The 19234-nt window shown below is 45.4% G+C and overlaps 1 protein-coding gene across 2 annotated transcripts in view; it reads left to right on the forward strand.

The window, feature by feature from the left end:
- PLCH2 (phospholipase C eta 2) overlaps positions 1-19234 on the forward strand; it is a 395254-nt gene that overhangs the window by 314528 nt on the left and 61492 nt on the right. For both annotated transcript variants that reach the window (XM_074975802.1, XM_074975801.1), the window contains 4 exons: positions 1956-2159; positions 4221-4341; positions 11848-12019; positions 17317-17424. In XM_074975802.1, coding sequence (XP_074831903.1) covers positions 1956-2159; positions 4221-4341; positions 11848-12019; positions 17317-17424 — 605 coding nt within the window. The remainder of the gene's footprint in view (positions 1-1955; positions 2160-4220; positions 4342-11847; positions 12020-17316; positions 17425-19234) is intronic.

Genomic DNA, 19234 nt, shown 5'->3' on the forward strand with positions numbered 1-19234 from the left:
GTGGCCATTTGCATGGCCATTTTGAAGTTTTGGCCAGGTGTAGCCGCAGTCAGAGTGTGAGTTCTTGCTGCTGGGTAAGTTTCTGAAAAGAGCCACTCCATCTCTTTAAGGGAAGTCTGTCCTGCTCTGTTAGCTCCCTGCCTCTCCCCTGTTCTGCACTCCTGAGTGTCATTTACCGTCCATTCTTCAGACTGGAGCAGCTCTGCTGTGTGTCTCCCTCTGCCTGATACCTGCACTGCAGAGATGGGGCACAGGGGCTGGGGAGCAGCCTGCCATCAGCACTACCCTCTCCCCTCCCCAATGCCTCTGCACAGCTCGCAAGAGCATCCTAGGTACAGGGGAGCTGTAGATGGAGCAAGATGGGAGGAGGGGCAGCTGAAAGCATGCTGCTGGCTGTAAGTGGGTACACTGCTAATCAGCTGGGTGGGCCGGAGAGAAAAGGTTGGCAGGCTGGATACAGCCCCTGGCCTGATTTTGCCCACCCCTGAACTAGATGTACTTGGGTTTGGTCTAGTTTGGCAATGCCTAAGATTGTGAAAAGCAGTAGGAACAACAAAATAGTATCTTTCTGCGGGTGCAGAGGGATATGTGAGTGAGACCATTCTGAGCAGCTGTTTGAATCCCACTGAGGGGAGTAAACCAGGCACTACCGGGTTGGATCAGATGGCTCTGAGGATCAGGGATCCATCTTGATTTAGTTGTGCTGGCTCCAACCGTGACCTACAGCACATGCTCAAAAGGAGGTGTAAGAAACCCTGCACAGTTATGGGATCAGCTATCCCTGGGGAAAGTTTCCCAGTAGCCCTGATAGGATTCATGTCCTGATGTAGCAAGGTTTATAATCCTTCCAAAACTTGTATCCACAGCATCATTCCTTTCCCCGGGCGTTAGCAGCTTTAGAGCATCATCTCTGGTGATCTCCTGGAATAATTGTGGACACTGAGAATGAATGCAGTGGGAGATTATGAACAACCTTTTCATTTATATTATAAATGCAGATATGCTCACTCTCCAAGTGGGTGCATTTGTCTTGTCATATTCACAGAGCCATAGACCCAGCAATTCCCATTAGAGAGTTCTTGATTTGCAAAGAAAGGAAGTTTCTGAAAGGCATCATATAGGGGAAAAAAAACCAAAGCATCTTGGTCTTACTTAGATAATTCCCATCATCTCAGGAACCCACATCACCAGGAGTTCTCTTTTATATTGGGGCTGGTTTTCCCAGGTCAGAGGACTGGAACCACTGGTATTGCCATTTGTGGGGGTCAGTGGCCTGGTGCATAAAGAAACGTGATCTGTTCGGAGGCAAAACTGAATGACGGACTGCCCAAATGGTCAGTGACTGAGGTTTAATCTGTGTAATTCTAAAGCTCTTTTACAGCTGTAGGACTGTAGCTTCTCTCTGATTGCTGAGTTAGAACCATAAAGTTAGGTGATATTATAGTAAATAAATATATGGAGATACACATCTCATAGAGTTGGAAGCGCCCTCAGGTGGTCATGGAGTCCAGTCCCCTACCTTCTTGGCCAGTCAAAGCACAATCCCCACCCCCTCTTTTTTTTAAATAAACAAATCTATTTGCCCTTAATGGCCCCCCTCAAGGACTGAACTTACAACAGAGGGTTTATTAGGCCTATGCTCAGACTACTGAGCCATCCCTCCTTCCAAGTTTCTCTGCTGCCTGTTTCTTGAATCTCAATGAGCCTGTTAATCATGCAAGAAGTCCAAAACCTCCTTCTTGCCAAAGGAAAACGCGTCCTTGCTCTCATGGGAATTGATGCTCTGTCTGTTTCACAGCCGACGGGATGCAGAGGTGTTTCTGCCAGATTGGTGTGCATTGGGAAAGAAGAAGAATGTAAATAAGGGAGAGTTTATACTGAGTAATCCGTGATGCACCTTGTGCTAACAAACAGAATTAAAAACTCTGAAGCTGGTCTGTCTGTTTTCCCTACAGGCTTCACCAATTACACACGGAGCCCAGCCGGGGACATCTTCAACCCAGAACACTACAAGGTGAACCAGGACATGACCCAGCCTTTGAGCCACTACTTCATCACCTCTTCCCATAACACCTACCTCATGGGGGATCAGCTGATGTCTCAGTCTCGGGTGGACATGTATGCCTGGGTGCTGCAGTCTGGCTGCCGCTGTGTGGAAGGTAAAAACAGAAGAGCGTAAGTGCAGGCTAATAAGGAGGTTCCATAGTTCATGTGTGTTGTCTTTTAGGGAAGGAATCATGATTTTTCTTCAGAGAGCACAGTAGGTGAGCTGGGGAGTAAGGTTTAGCACCATGTGCGTTTCCCATACAGGCAATGGCAAAACAGGGCTTCTGTGGCAGCAGTATTTATGGCTTCCTCACTGGCATGCATTCCATGGCACAGCAATAAGGAAGAGGCTTGAGGACCACGTTTCTACTTATAAAAAATTATGAATCCCTCTTTGAAGAGAGAAGGATACTTGCCCATGGCAATTGTGGGCTAGTTCTCTGCTAGTAATATACGGTCCCAGACCTATGGCTGAGGCATTCTGATTCCATCTAGTAGAGGGCATTGTTGCATTACACGCTTAGTCAGGGATTTGCAGCTGTACTGCAAAGTGGGCAGGAATCCCAGATGTGGAAAAGGGGGCCACACTATGAAGCTGTTGAGGTCTCCCTGGCACTCTGCCATGGGTCTGTTCATTGCTAGGAGTCAATTGTGGAGTCTGTTAGCTTCCAGTATCCTCCAGCAAGCAGTCCTTACGTTGTCCTCATCTCCCAGGCCTTGCCCAGTGTATAGAGCAGTGGTGGGCCCCTGCAACCCATCGGGGTTCTGTGTGTGGCCTGTTTTGTGTACTGTTACCCACACTCCAGTTTGGTAGATTCCACTGGTTTCCATCCACGTTATTTGTTTGTTTTTTCCCCCTACCAGTGTTGCTTTCCATGAGTGTCACTTCAGAAGGGCACATGAGGTGAGGTGGGTGGTGCTTGCACACCGCGTTGCCCGTGCAAGCCATGTGCTCCCTCTGCCTCCAGAGACATCGCTGCTGCCTTTCAGTTACCACATCCCTGGAAATTCTAGGCATGCAAGCACAGTTAGCAAAACTACCCTTTCCCAAGAGACTGTCTTGGTTACGACAATCTGGCGGCCCAGTGATATGATGGCATGCTGCTCACTAGCCTAAGTTGCCCTTCACTGATCTAGAGGGTCACAACCAAAAGGTAAATGCAGCAGCCTGCTCAGGTCGAGGCCTAGGGATGGGATAACACATTCTCAGGGGGATGAAGCATTACATGGAGACATGCCTTAGGCCGAGGTAAGGCTAGGGAGAATTCACAGGAGGGACAGGGTGCTTAGATATTGACATTACTTGGGGAGCTCTGCTGAGAATCTGTTCTCTGTTCTAATGCTGACTCCAAATGGGATTTCATGCTTTAATGTCTTTTCCCAGAAAGATACTCTCCCTGGCACCCACAAGAGAACATCTTTTCCACTTGGGGCTTTCTCACATGAAGGTATCTGGGTCATCTGTACACAATGCACTGTCGTGGCAAGCAAGGAAACCACCCAGTGACCTGTAGGGAGAGAGACAGACAGGGAGGGGGGAAGGAACGTCTGCACTCAGCTCTGAGACCATGTGGGGTATGTGCTGTGGTTCGGTCACAAAGGGGAGTTGCAGGTTCTCAGCACCTTTTGCAGAGGCATGGCCCTAAGTCACTGCTGGCGTGATGACACTGCTCACTGTAATGGAAGGTTATGCTGTTTGGCAAGATGTGCCCAGTACCAGGAAAATCTCTAACTCTCCTTTTATTGTGCAAGAGTCTGCATGAATTACCTTTTAGAACAGGGGTGGTCAAACATACTGATCTGCTGAGCTGCATACAGGAAGCTTCAGACTTTGGAGAGCTGGGGTATGCCTGCTGGGGCTCACTGTTTCAGCCTCGCTCCTGCTGAAGCTCAGAGCCCTGTCAGGAGTGTCCCATGGGCACAGAGAGCCCTGAGAATCCCCTGCCAGCTGGGCAGACGCTCCTACCCAACCACACTGCTGCAAGGCAGAGGTCCCAAGCTCCCCCTTCCCCATCTGCTCAGTGGAGAACAAGGAGGGTATGGGTATTCGGCAAGCAACACTTGAACTGCAAAAGAGCTGCATGTAGCTTGCAAGACACACATTGGTCACCCCATGTTATAATCTGTGATTCAAAGATCTAAAGCTCAATGGGACCTTTGTCTCCCCTCTACAGTAGACTGCTGGGATGGGCCAGATGGCGAGCCAATCGTCCACCATGGATACACCCTCACCTCCAAGATACTCTTCAAAGATGTGATTGAAACCATCAACAAATATGCCTTCATCAAGAATGAGTACGTACCCAGCCTACTGAGAGCTGCCTTGGTATTCCCCAGATGCTTTGGGCCTAGGCTTATAGACAGGAATCCCATTTAAACACCCTTTGTGAAAGGCAGTAACCAAAGCTGACTTGGTACTGAATGAGCCAGCCAAGCTTGCATTTGCTTGATTCTTTCTGCCTTGAAAAACTCATATACATCAGGAGAAAGAGGCAGAATCACTTGTTGGCCTGATACGTTGACCTGGGCTGTTCACAGAATCGTAGAACACTAGAACTGGAAGGGACCTCAAGAGGTCATCTAGTCCAGTTCCCTGCCCTCTTGGCAGGACCAGACACCATCTAGATCATCCTCTATAGGTGTCTATCTAACCTGCCCTTAAATATCTACAGCAATGGAGATTCCACAACCCCCCTCAGTAACTTATTCCAGTGTTTAACCACCCTGACAGTTAGGAAGTTTTTCCTAATGTCTAATGTAAACCTCCCTTGCTGTGGTTTAAGCCCATTGTTCCTTGTCCTATCCTCAGAGATGAAGGAAAATAAATTTTCTCCCTCCTCCTTGTAACCCCCTTTGAATTACTTGAAAACCACAATCATGTGCCCTCTAAATCTTCTCTTCCCTAAACTAAACAAGCCCAGTTCTTTCAGTCTTCCCACATTGCTCATGGTCTCTAGACCTTTAATCATTCTTGCTGCTCTTCTCTGGACCTTTTCCAATTTCTCCACATCTTTCTTGAAATGTGGTGCCCAGAACTGGACACAATACTCCAACTGAGGCCTAATGAGCACTGAGTAGAGTGGAAGAACGACTTCTCATGTTTTGCTCTCAACACTGCATCCCAGAATCATATTTGCTTTTCTGGCAACAGCAGCACACTGACTCATATTTAGCTTGTTGTCCACTATGACCCTGAAGTCCCTTTCTGCAGTAGTCCTTCCTAGACAGTTGCTTCCCATTCTATATGTATGAAGCTGATTGTTTCTTCCTAAGTGGAGTACTTTACATTTGTCCTTATTAAACTTCATCCTGTTTACCGCAGACCATTTCTCCAGTTTGTCCAGATCATTCTGAATTATGAGCCTATCCTTCAAAGCAGTTGCAACCCCTCCCAGCTTGGTATCATCTGCAAACCTAATAAGTGTACTGTCTATGCCAGTATCGGAATCATTGTCCCGAAACGGATTCATGTGGAACTCCACTTGCTATGCCCTTCCAGTGTGACTGCAAAACATTAACAACTACTCTCTGAGAACAGCTATCCAGACAGTTATGCACCCACCTTATAGTGGCCCCATCTCAGTTGTGTTCGTATTCGTTCATTCCCTCTGAAGCACCTGGCATTGGCCATTGTCGGAAGCCAGAATTCTGGGCGAGAGCAGCCATTGGTCTCACTCAGGATGGCCTTTTATGGAGGGGGAGGCAACACTTAACAAGATCATGTGGGATTTTCCATATTCGCTTCTCTAGTAGCTGGAAACTCTAACATGTTTTGACAGGGAGAGTCCCATGCTTGCCTGTGTGCCAGTGATGCCTGCATCCCTGCACCATCTTTTGCACCCCAGTCCTCTGGCCATGTCCTCAGCTCCCTCCTGCACCCAAACTCCCTCCCAGACTCTGCCGCTCCTCCATTAATATAGTCAAAAAGTACAGTCCATGATGATCATAGAATCATAGAGTAAGACGGGAAGAGACCTCGAGAGGCCATCGAGTCCAGCCCCCTGCCCTCATGGCAGGACCAAGCACTTTCTAGACCATCCCTGAAAGCCTTCTATCTAACCTCCTCTTAAATATCTCCAGTGATGGAGATTCTACCACCTCCCTTGGCAATTCGTTCCAGTGTTTGATCACCCTGACAGTTAGGAACTTTTTCCTAATGTCCAACCTGAACCTCCCCTGCTGCAATTTCAGTCCATTGCCTCTTGTTCTATCCTCAGAGGCAAGGAAGAACAAGTTCCCTCCCTCTGCCTTATGACATCCTTTTAGATACCTGAAAACTGCCATCATGTCCCCCCTCAATCTTCTCTTTTCCAAACTAAACAAGCCCAATTCTTTCAGCCTTTCTTCATAGGTCATGTTCTCTAGACCTTTGATCATTCTCGTTGCTCTCCTCTGGACCCTCTCCAATTTCTCCACATCCTTCCTGAACTGCGGTGCCCAGAACTGGACACAATACTCCAGCTGAGGCCTAACCAGCACAGAGTAGAGCGGGAGAATGACTTCTCAGGTTTTGTTCACAACACACCTGGTAATGCATCCTAGAATCATGTTTGCTTTTTTTGCAACAGCATCACACTGTTGACTCATATTTAGCTTGTGGTCCACTATAACCCCTAGATCCCTTTCTGCTGTACTCATTCCTAGGCAGTCCTTTCCCATTCTGTATGTGTGACACTGATTGTTCCTTCCTAAGTGGAGCACTTTGCATTTGTCCTTATTAAACTTCATCCTGTTTACCTCAGCCCATTTCTCCAGTTTTATCCAGATCCTTTTGAATTATGACCCTATCCTCCCAAAGAAGTTGCAACCCCTCCCAGCTTGGTATCATCTGCAAACTTAATATGTGTACTTTCTATGTCAATATCTAAATCGTTAATGAAGATATTGAACAGAATCAGTCGTAAAACAGACCCCTGCGGAACCCCAGTAGTAATACTTTTCCAGCAGGATTGAAAACCATTAATAACTACTCTCTGGGTACTGTTATCCAGCCAGTTGTTCACCCACCTTATAGTAGCCCCATCTAAGTTGTATTTGAGTAGTTTATTGATAAGTATATTATGTGAGACCGTGTCAAATGCTTTACTGAAGTCTAGGTATACCACATCCACTGCTTCTCCCTTATCCACAAGGCTCATTATTCTATCAAAGAAAGCTATTAGATTGGTTTGACATGATCTGTTTTTAACAAAACCATGCTGGCTGTTCCCTCTCACCTCACCACCTTCCAATTGCTTGCAGATGATTTCTTTAATTACCTGCTCCATTATCTTTCCTGGCACAGAAGTTAAGCTGACTGGCCTGTAGTTTCCCAGGTTATTCTTGTTCCCCTTTTTATAAATGGGTACTATATTTGCCCTTTTCCAGTCTTCTGGAATCTCTCCCGTCTCCCACGATTTTCCAAAAATGATTGCTAAAGGCTCAGATACCTCTTCTATCAGCTCCTTGAGGATTCTAGGATGCATTTCATCAGGCCCTGGTGATTTGCAGACATCTAATTTTTCTAAGTAAATTTTAATTTGTTCTTTTCTTATTTCAACTTCTAAACCTACCCCTTTTTCACTAGCATTCTCTAAGTCAGGCATTCCTTCAGATTTCTCAGTGAAGACCGAAACAAAGAAATCATTAAACATCTCTGCCATTTCCAAGTTTCCTGTTACTGTTTCTCCCTCCTCACTGACCAATGGCCCTACCCTCTCCTTGGTCTTCCTCTTGTTACCAATGTATTTGTAAAAAGCCTTCTTGTTTCCCTTTATGCTTGTAGCTAGTTTGAGCTCATTTTGTGCCTTAGCCTTTCTAATCTTGCTCCTGCACGCTTGTGTTGTTTGCCTATATTCGTCCTTTATAATTTGTCCTAGTTTCCATTTCTTATGCGATTCCTTTTTTATTTTGAGATCATGCAAGATCTCCTGGTTAAGCCAAGGCAGTCTTTGGCCATGTTTTCTATCTTTCCTACGCAGCGGGATAGCTTGCTTTTGGGCTCTTAAAAAAGTCCCTTTGAAAAACTGCCAACTCTCCTCAGCCGTTTTTCCCCTCAGTTTAGCTTCCCATGGGACCTTACCTACCAGCTGTCTGAGTTTACCAAAATCTGCCTTCCTGAAATCCATTATCTCTATTGTACTGTTTTCCCTTCTACCCTTCCTTAGAATTGTGAACTCTATGATTTCATGATCACTTTCACCCAAAATTCATGGGGTGGCTCCATGGTGAAAATTATTGCCCACCCCAGGCTAGCAGAGGCAGTGGCCTGAACCTGGGTAGTACTGTCCGTTCAACAGTAATGGAGCTTGTCTGAGTCCAGTGCCTGACAGGAGTCCAGAGAATCACCAGAGAGGAAGCTGTTCCCTACAGCTGATGGTATGCAGCACCTGCACTTACAGTGTGCGGAGTCAGGCTGCTTTGTTTGGAGGTGGAGATGGCAGGGCAGAACAGGTGGCCTCGTGTTACCATAAAGGATGATGTGCAAGGTGGGAGACTGGTGTCTTGGGAGCAGTTTTTTTCTCTTTCCTTGAATCTTTGTCAGATAAAACAGCTGAAGAATGCTGGAGTCAGGGTGTGGCTTGGTGCTTCCTGCTGATGGCACAGCTGCTTTGGAGTTACCGCTACACTGTGCAGGTGTGTTTGCAATAAAGCGAAGTTACTGCATCTCTAGTAACCTAAAGAGGGCCAGGACTGTTACTCCTGTGCTGGAAATCTGTTCCTGGGTCCTGTGCCTTTGCTTGGGCTGACATTTTCTAAAGCAGTGTATCTGGTGAGCAAGGTGGGCACAAGGCTTTCACTCAGCTCTGGAGACTTGCGGCTGAGAAGAAAAGTGAATACAGCACTGGGAACTTGTTAGCAAAGAACATCTGTGTGTTTCCGGTATCTCACCCACCTTTTTTCCAGGGCCACTGTGTCTGCCTCACCCCAAACACATCTGAGCTTTGCCTTTGCTCCTGATCTGCAGTTCTGGGAGTGCAGAACTGGTAAGGAAAAGTTACAGCAGCTTACTGTACGACGGACTTACACGAACCCAACCCATTCTCCAGACCACCCACTTGAGTGCAGCAGACTTGTTATACAGACTTGTGCTTCTCCAGCGTAGCTTACCCTGAAAAGCACTGGTCAGTGATTGGTGCTACTGACTTGTTATTGACAAAAGCTGCATCATATGATGCAGCAGTAAAAATATTTCAGAGGATTCCAACATGAATACATCAGGACAGCTTCTAACTAGGGTGTGCAGTGGGATTGCGTGCAGTGCCCTGTTTCCTCCCTGGTATGTTGTTTGTGATGTTCAGCCTATAAGCAGTGGATGTTCCCAGTCATGTCCCAGGCCACCAGCTACAGATCTTTCTCTTTTCATGGGAGGACATGAAGCTCCTTGATGGAGAGATGATTAGGGGAGGAGGTTCCTGCTGATATTAGCCTTTACTCAGTCCTATTTAGAGCAGGCCAGTGGGTGATGATTCCATTGCAGCAGTTCAGGAAGCTGCAAAACTTTCTGGCACATTGGAATGGAAGCCTGAACTTTCTAGCATGTCAGTAAAACCAGCCTTGTGTCAAAATGCCGATTCTGATCGAAACCTGAGATTGTTGATTCAGGAAGGTAGTTATGTGTAGGGGTGAAAGTAACTTCAAGTTTCTCACATGTACTGTCCTATTGCAACCCAGGTCCCTGCCAGCTCTTTAAATAGCTCTCTGCTGGCTTTTGCCACTGCTCAGCCAGCTGAGCACACCAGGGTGCACCCATTTACTTTCACCTCCAGTTTTGTGTGCTGGTATCTCTGTCATCTGGCAGTTAGGCATTGGATGAGAGACACCTGCTTTCAGTCCTGGCTTTACCTGATTCAGAGTGGGGCTTGCATCCCGCATGTAGTCTGACACCTGTAGCCCACCATCTTCATTACTTTCAAAAATCACATTTTTAAAAATTAAGTCCTTTTTGCATTGTTGGCTTCTGCATTCATCCCAAAATCATGTCACCTGCAGGCAAAACAAGAATCCACCTGGCTTTTGTTTATATATAGTTTCAATCACCTTGGTTTCAAAATTCTCAGAATTGTCCTTTATGAGTTCAAAGAACTGCAATGTGATTTCTAAGCCTCAGCCGAAAGGACCCAAAAATAGATGCTGACAATGAAAAGCAATGCTGGAAGTGGATTCGCTTCCAAGATGTGTCCATTACATCATGCCATCTAGGTTGTTAGACCTTGATAATTAACTTGTTTGGGCAATAGTCCCTCTTGTGTGTGTTTCCTTAACATTGTCTTTACTTGACCATAATCCGGAATTAGGCTTTAAATTGAGTGCTGCTCTCCTGGTCACCAGGTAGGAATTCCACGTGGAGGTTAGGTCAGTCGATGACTCTTAGCCAGGGTGGATAGGAACAGTGTCCCTAGCGTCTGTTTGTCAGAAGCTGGAGACGGATGACAGGGGAGGGATCACTTGATAATTCCCTGTTCTGTTCACTCCCTCAGGGGGCATCTGGCATTGACCAGTGTCAGAAGACAGAACACTGGGCTTGATGGACCTTTGGTGTGACCCAGGATGGCCGTTCTTATCTTCATACGTTCGCATTGTTTTCGTGCTGTTCATTTTTCGTGACTGCTGTCTGTGGGAGCACTCTGGAATTAATCTTTCCAAATCCTAAACTTTCTGGCTTTGTTTTCTGGTATAGAAAAACAGGGGAGACCTCTAGAGTGGTCCAAAGCCCATTGAACTTAATAGAAACTCTGCTGATTTCACAGCGCTATGGTTCCATTTATCTGTTAGCAGAAAGCTGCATCCCCAAGAACATTCAAATGGAATAGTTAGTGTGTGATAGTTCTGGTTTGCCACTTTCCATTTATATAATGAGCTGGCTGTTTATAAGACCTGTGGATGTCTCTGCTTGGATAAAATAGTTAGCATTTCATACCACTTTTATCTAGCTGCCATCATTTTTATGACTTTCCATCTCACTGTTTATCACCTCTGAATATCCTGTCTTCAGAAGAGTGAGTCATAGCTATTTTTTAAGATGGGTCTGCAGCCCTGCTAGAATCATGAAGAGAATGAAGCACTGTGAGGATTTAGCTGTGTGTTCCTTACAACTCCTGTAGCTGCCGCACAGTTGATAGATGGTGAAGGATGCTATGAGTGAGGTGGGGCTGTGAGGGCTCAGATAAATGGTAAGCATCATAATAGAACTGTCCATTGCGGATGGGAATGAGAGGCTGTGCCTGTGGCGTGTGGCATACTGAGCGACAAATCATAGTGATTTTAAAAAAGTGGATGTTTGGTGCAAACCTAAAAAACCAATAAAATCAACTTTTTACCAAAGTAGATGATGACTAGCAGCATGAGCAATTGACTAGGATGCTGGCCTGACTCTCTGAACAGCCTGGGCGAGTCACTTCCTCACTCACTGCCTCTGTTTCCCAATACAGGATAATGATGCTGACTTTCCTTTGTAACAGCAGGGGTAGATCTAGGGATGAAAGTCTCCAAATGAATGACTTTACGCATAACTCTTTTTATAGTGCTTGTTTCTCTCAAATCCAGAACACTTTCCACAGAGCGGCTTTGTGAGAAGCCAGTGGACAAGCTTCATCCCCAGACATAGAAACCAAATTATACAGAGAAATTGTAGTTAGCTTGGGGTCTGTCACAGGACACCAGCCAGTACCCAGACTTAATGAGCCGATCCCATGGGAATACCAGTAACAATCCCTGTTCAGACTGAACCTCTGAGTTGGTTGGATTCAACTGGTTCTTTCTCCATCAGCTCTGTAAAAAGCTGGCAGTAAAGGTGATCTTTCCTGATCATTTCTTTTCCAGGTATCCTGTTGTTCTGTCCATTGAGAACCACTGCAGTGTCCTCCAGCAGAAGAAGATGGCTCAGTATCTCACCGAAATCCTGGGGGACAAGCTGGACCTGTCTTCTGTACACAATGAAGATTCCACCAAACTCCCTTCCCCAGAAAGTCTTAAAGGAAAAATATTAGTAAAGGTGAAAGACCTGGCTGTGTTTGCTCTCCAGCCCTCTTCTTGGGTGGTTTTAAGCTCTTTTAGGTTATAAACCCTTTACAGCTTCACTTAAATCAGCCCATCAAGCATGCGATCCAGCTGTGGAATTTAGATCTAGATTTAAAATTGCTCAGAATTTCATGTGGGATTTCCGTTCCTCTCCTTGTAATGAGTAGCCTTTATTCACACCTGGGTCCGGCTTTGGCTTCTGAGTTCTGAGTTTTGGCTTGCAGCAGCTGCTCAGCACCTTGCAGGGATGGACGGGGAACCTCTCCTGATCCTAGGATATTAGTGTCACCTTCACATGATGGTTATGTTCATAGCTGGGATTTACTGCTGGATGACTGGGGCGAGACTTCAAAGCTGACTTTTCTTATCTCAGTGCCAAAGAAGCTCCAGGGCACTGTCTTTGGAGTGCACTTTGAAAACAGCTCTCAGTTGAGGCTGAATTGGCTGCATTTTTGCAACCAGGCTGTGTGGGAGGGGCAGGCCAAGGGTACAAAGGATGTGGAAAAGTACCCAGCACATAATCTCAGTGGGGCTGACAAGTAATCTTTTAGGCCCAGCTCTGTCTGAAGACTTGCCCTTGACATTGCAGCTACAATCAGATAATGCTAAAAATTCATCAGCATTTTTGTTGCGTCATTTTTTCAGTTTCAAAAACAGAAATTTCAACAAAAAAGGTGCAGAAAGTTGCCATTTATAGTGCTACCCCCAACACAGCTTTTCCGTGTCTGAGGCTTATAAAAACCCAAATGATGACCCAGCTGAAACACTGCTACAGTACTCGGGACAGTAGGAAGAGGGACTTGGATGTGCTTGTCTTACCGTCCCTTTCTATTCTGCCCATCATATTATAGCAGTGAGTGCTGGAATGCCTGCTGCTCTGTCCTTACTGCCTTTGCTGCGGCGGCGTGGTGATCAGAATGTAATGAGCATTGTTCACTCAACTCAACTAGGAGGTTTTGGTGTAACCCAAATTAAAGTAAATGGCTGCCTGGCTTTCACTGTTCACTTGCTGCTTTCTGTATTCATTTTACATTGGAAAAAAACACTGTGGCTTCTCGCTTTGCTATTAAGCTGTTCTTCTGTGAATTGGACAATGTCACCCATACCCGTGCGTTTGTGTTTGATACAAACGGTGTTTTTCAGGCCAGTAGTTTGCGATATTGACTCTGGTGCCTTTGGGTATCTTTTGGCAGGTGGATTGTGTGGATTGGAGGGGAAGGGGTTATATGATTTAGAAGCCTGGTTCAATGCGCCTGCACATGCTGTAAATTATTTTAACAAATTGTTTGTACGAGTATTTCTTTACATGAAGACTCTAGCTGATGTCTTTTCTGCTTCCTCGTGGGCGGAGCACGTTAAGTGCTGTTCATGTTAATGTCCCATAGAGGTATATGGTTCTGAGGGGGTCAATTACTCAGGCTGACGTGATAAAAGAGTTGTTCACTAATCTTTCTAGTCCAGAACCTGTTAAATACAAAGAAGTGTTGCTCTTTCTGGGGAGCCCATATTATCTATGGTTTAGCAATTTATGTACTGATGGGAAATTTTCAGTGAGGAATGTTCTGCGTGAACAGTTTGACTTACTTACAAAGCTGATCCAGTTTGTTTTGGAAATGTCCTGAACTTGCCAGTGCATTGTATGTGCTTTCTAACCATCCAGATGAAAGGTCAGGGTGCTAATCTGGCAGGTCTTTTGGCTTCATTAGAACACAAGGGTCAAGCTTCTGTTCGTTGCTCATGAGTGCTCCTCAGAGGACCCTATGTGTTGAAGAAGGGGCATGTTTGTCATGCAAAGGAGGCGTTCTAAGTGCTCTATCCCTTCCTCATGGAAACACAGTTTTGCTCTTGATCTGGTCTGTTCAGGGTGGCCCATACATGCAGGGCTGGGGTGCAGAAAAGGGGAGCTCCATGAAGGAGGTGGACAGGTAGGTCTGATGGAGCTTCTGAAACAAAATCTAAGGTGATAAATGATATGGCGTAAAGCTGACAACTGTCCCTTATGACTTTCTGCACTGAGCAGCTGCCCTGCACAAATGTGTTTCTACGGATGCAGTTCCAAAAAGAAGGCTTCACTGAAGGGAGGGTTTATTGTCTAAGCAATGATGGAGCCAGAGAAGAGTTCTGGTTTTAGCTCCTGGCTCTGTCTCTCACCCACTGAGGCACGTAGGCCAACCACTCCCCAAAGCAGGAATGCATACCCCACCTCAACCTAGTGCTTGGACATAGAGCTCACCTCTGAGGCTGGATGCAGATGTGTGAAGGATCATCCACTGCCTGGTTAAAAGGGGTGTTTGTATGCAGTCTGGAGTTCTGTTCAAAGCCACGGCTGTTCTGTCTGACTCTTCCTTAGGACACTTGAAACAGTAACTGCTTAAAGTAGGTTTTACCTGTCTAAATAAATAGCTCCTTGACTAAAACTAAATCTAACATCTCCGCAGAATCCTTTCGCATCAGTCAAGAGCTAATTCCATGTGTGATCTAGCTTGTAAAGATGGCCTTAAGAAGGCGGGGCCTGTTGTGGGTCAGCTGCGTATTTTTTCACCTTTGCGCTTGGCTCACACATCTATTTCTTCCCAGTTGGCTTCCTGTTAGTGTCATCACTCTGCTGGGCTAGGAGCAGGGGAGGGACACAGTAAGATACTGGTCATGACTGGCAGGAGATTCCAGTTGTTCATCCAACCCAGCCATCCAAGCCATTCTGCACCACTTCCTGATAAAAACAAAATGTAGAAAACAGTGGTGAGCAACCTGCAGCCCATCCGGGTTCTACATGTAGCCCACAAGACATTTTGTTTACTGTTACCTATGTGCAAGGTTGCCAAATTCTACTGTTTTTTGCCACATAGTTTTTTTTTTCCTACTGGTATTACAAAAGTGACACATGCTTACTGCAAGCCCTGAGTGAGGTAGGCAGCTCAATCTAATTTTTAAGAGTAGACCAGGGTTAATATAAGACAGCGTAAGGAGGAGAGACACACTGGTATGTGCATTGTGGCAAATGCCTTTGCACTGACATGGGCTGTGAGCGAGGTGCCAATCAACTAGTTTCGGAGTTGGGATGGCCAACTGGCTTAGCCCAATTAGGAGACTGTTTGAAACTTGCTCCAGTCTTTGAGGATTGAAAAAACCCTGGGGCAGCTTATTTCCAGGGCTCTATTTCTCTATCCCCTGTATGCATCACATCCTCCTCACTTCAGGTTTCCTCCTAAAGTGGAAACGTCCAAAGAAGCTGTCTTTGTGACATTTCTCCCACACCCCGTAACAGACAGGTGCAAGGAATCTTGTGAGAATAATGCTTCTCTGCAGGGAATGGATTGCCCAAGAGTGGCACAATGGCCTCAGATCCAAACCTTCACCTCAGAGTGACCCATAAATGAATGCTGCTTGTCTAGCTCTGACTCAGCCAGGCTATAAATGCCCATCTCAGAAGTAATCACACATCATGCATCTGATGTTACTTATCTGTTTAAATAGTCGCAGATTCAGTATGAATTACTTTACCCATATGCTGCTGGTCTGGTGGAGTCAGAAATGCAGGGACATTGGGCTGGGTTGTTTCAGGTGATGTGAGTATTTGCTGCTGGGGATGTACAGGTTATTGGGTTTAACTGCGACTGCTTTTGTTTTTGTGCTGGCAACATCAGCATCTGCTCTTTTGAATGAAATAGAATCTCTTTCCCGAGTAGATTGAATGGACAGGAGAGCTGGAGACACATCTGTTTAAATAACATCACCAGCTCCTGTTCTTCCTTTTGCCACTGGTTCAGCTCCTGCAAAGGGTGATCTGTGTCTGATGAGGTTATTTAAGCTCCATTAAGTCTTGCCCTTTGGTAGCAGTCGTGGCTCTTAGCCCAGGACACTCTGAAAGGTTCCATGACCTGACCCCTTCTTGAAAAAGCTCCAAGCCCAGCCTTTTCTTCTGGTCACTGCCTAAAGTGCATGTTCCCCTCTGCCACCCTTGGATCTGTGAGTAGGTGCATGCGTTGAAGGAGACCAGACATCTTTGCTACGTCTATATGACAGCCTTATCTGAAATATCTTACTTCGAAATAACACAACCCAACACAAAATGTAGTTCAAAATAGCATTTCTGGATCCATAGTACTATTTTGAAACAGTGCCATTGGACCCCATTATGGCCTCTTTGGAAATAAGCGTTATTCCTCAGGGAATGAGGTTTACTGCAATCAAAATCACATACCAATTATTTTGAATTTATTTCAAAATAGTATGTGTGTCATTTAGACAAGGCCAAAGTTATTTTGAAGTAACTTTTGTTATTCTGAGATAGCTTGGCTGTGTAGATAGAACCTCAGACATCGCCTCAGCTCTACTCTGGTAAGAGCTGTCTCCTAGCAGCTACTGTGAGGAGCAGTAGCCACGAGGGTTTGGAGGAAAAGGGAGGAGATAGGCAGCAATGGGAAGGGAAGGTATTGTTTTGGGACAGGCAGGATAGATGTGCTGGACCTTTTTCCTAGGTGTGGACAGAATCACTCATTGAGTGGCCAGGGCTTGGAAAAGCCTTGCTTCTTCCTCCCATTTCTACTCAATCGTGAGCCAGGTCCAACTGAAGGTGGTGGAGCAAAGGGCTACCAGCTTACCTAGCCTTATCACAGTACCCTTGGGTCTGAGATTCCACAGCCAGACTGTCAGAACTGCTCACCACTCATGAGCTCCCACTGAGAACTGCTGGAGCATCTGGACACTGAACAGGCCCCAAAATCTAGCCAAGTCACTTAGGTGCTAACTCTTCTGAAAATCTGGCCCCTTGCAGCAGATCTCCTCATAGCCACTTTTTACCTGTGTTTCTTGCCGTAGTTCAGTCTGCCCTGGGATGACCAAAGGCAAGAATGACAGCAAAAAGAGCAAGGCAGTGGGAAGCTTTCTTCTCCACAACATGGACTGAAGGCTTCTCCTTGAGTTGGGTCACTTGACAGCCTTAGATTTAATAGAACCTTGATACAGGTATAACCCAGCAGCACTGAGAAGGGAGAATGAAGTCTGCTCTACAGCTTTGGCTAAGAGCCTATTGACTTTTGCTTATGTGGTATGGGCTTATGGCTTTAGTCCCTAAGGTCCCAGGTTCAATCCCATTGTAGAGCAGACTTCACACTCCCTTCTCAGTGCATTTGGGTTACCTATGGACTCTTCAGACCTCAGAAAACTTGTCTGGACTCCCAACTCATATCATGTCTCCAGTTACATATTACCACTTTCCTCTCATCATACCAAGAGGTGCACAATGACCTACCTAACCCTTTTATTTTCCAGGGCAAGAAGCTTCCAGCCACCATTAGTGATGATGCTGAGGAAGGGGAAGTGTCTGATGAAGACAGTGCTGATGAGATTGATGACGACTGCAAACTAATGAATGGAGATGTAAGTAAAATGGATACAAACATAAGCTGACCTGTTCCGTGGTGGTGGGACGAATGCTGAGTTCTTTGGCTTATGCCTTCTGGAATATGAAAGCACATTCAGCCCCAGTGGGTTCTCAGACTTCAAGTCTTTTTTAATGGGATGTGTGTAAATAGAACTGACCAGAGGATTGCAAATCTGTTTCATGGCAACTTTCAAGGCTTCAAAATTTGATAGGCCTGCACTGGAATTTGGGAAGGCAGAAAATAAGCTTTCCAACATTTTTCACAAAATTTGAATGATCAAAATGTCTGCCCTGGAATAAAAACTAATTCAGGCACCTAGGTGAGTGTGTTTGTAAACTCATCATGAGGGGCTTGGCTTGACTTGGCCTGGGGGACACTCCAGCTCACATTACTGCTATGCCTGACTCAAAGCATGGTTGTTCATCCCAGGTGACTGATTCAGGCAGAGCTGGGACTTGAACCTGCATCTCCCATGCTCTGGAGTTAAGAGAGCCTCACTTTTTGTCAAGAATATTGTGACAGAGTCTGCATCCAAGCCAACTGGTTTGGCTTTGATGGAACTGCACATCTTGTTGAAATTTTATTTTAACAAATCCATTTTGACCTGCTCTAATAACAAATGTTCCAAATTAGTATGGACCTGGTTTGCTTTAATTTCATCCCAACAGAGGTGCTGAGTGCCTACAGCTCCAGTCACCTTCATCTGGAACTGGAGATACTCAGTTCTTCTGCAAATCAGGCCCATAGGTGTGGCATATGTGTGTGTTTGGGGTGGGGTGTGTTGGAGAGAGAGATGCATTGCATGTATATGATCTGAGTTTCAGAAATGCTGCCAACTTAATCTTTCACTGAAGTGTTTTGAGAGCTGTGTGAGAACTTCTGAAAACTCAAGCTATAAATATACATTACACATATTGGGATATATATAATAAAGGTAACAAAGGTATCCCATGTATGGCGGGAGGACGAGTTGTGCCTACATATAGTGTGTGTGTGTGTGTGTGTGTGTGTGTAATTTCATTGTAATGCTTAAACTTTACAATCCATGTGCCAAAGCCTAAACTGCACAAAAGAATTGCAGCTGCTTAACCAATGATAAATGACAGTGGGAGACAGAGTCCCACTGCTTTTTTCTAACTTTCCTTTGTGTGTGTATCTTTAAGATAAAAATGTCATCTCAGAGCTCCTTTGGTATCTGGGTGGGTTGCGTAGTGGAGTGTTCTTCCAAAAATATGAGCCCCCTTTCAGTGCTTCCCATCCCATCTCAAGCTGAGTCTTCTCTGGAGAATATTTCCCTAGCTCTGTTGTCCTTACGTTGAGCACTTTTTGACATGCTGAATGCTGTACTTATTCGCCCCTAAGTGGATAAAAGTGTTAAAAGGGAAAGAAGTTATTTATTTCTGCTTACTTCAGCCTGAAAACACCTTATTTATTTGTCCATTTTTAGAAGCAAAATTCTTCTGACACTTAATCTTCTAGTGTGCAGGGAGTACGGCATTTCAGCTTATGGAAACCTAATATAAAACGGTCAGGCAGAAACCTTTACTAACATTAAACAAGATTGCTTTGGACGTGTGTCACATTTGCGGTCCTTTATTTTTGTCCTTTAGACTGTTTCCTCCTCTCCTTTTATGGATGCAATGGTTTTGTTTTTGGACAAAGAGAGAAACTTCTTCTTAGAGCTGTGCTAGCATGGAAGGGGGAAAGAACCTTGAAATTCCTGCAAAGGAGAAGAACCAATTTTGTTTGGTTATATTTCTACTTTAGCACTCTTAATTTTTTCCCCTTAACTTTGAGATCTGCCA

The sequence above is a fragment of the Carettochelys insculpta genome, chromosome 23, assembly GCF_033958435.1.
Source record: "Carettochelys insculpta isolate YL-2023 chromosome 23, ASM3395843v1, whole genome shotgun sequence".
Lineage (NCBI taxonomy): Eukaryota > Metazoa > Chordata > Testudines > Carettochelyidae > Carettochelys > Carettochelys insculpta.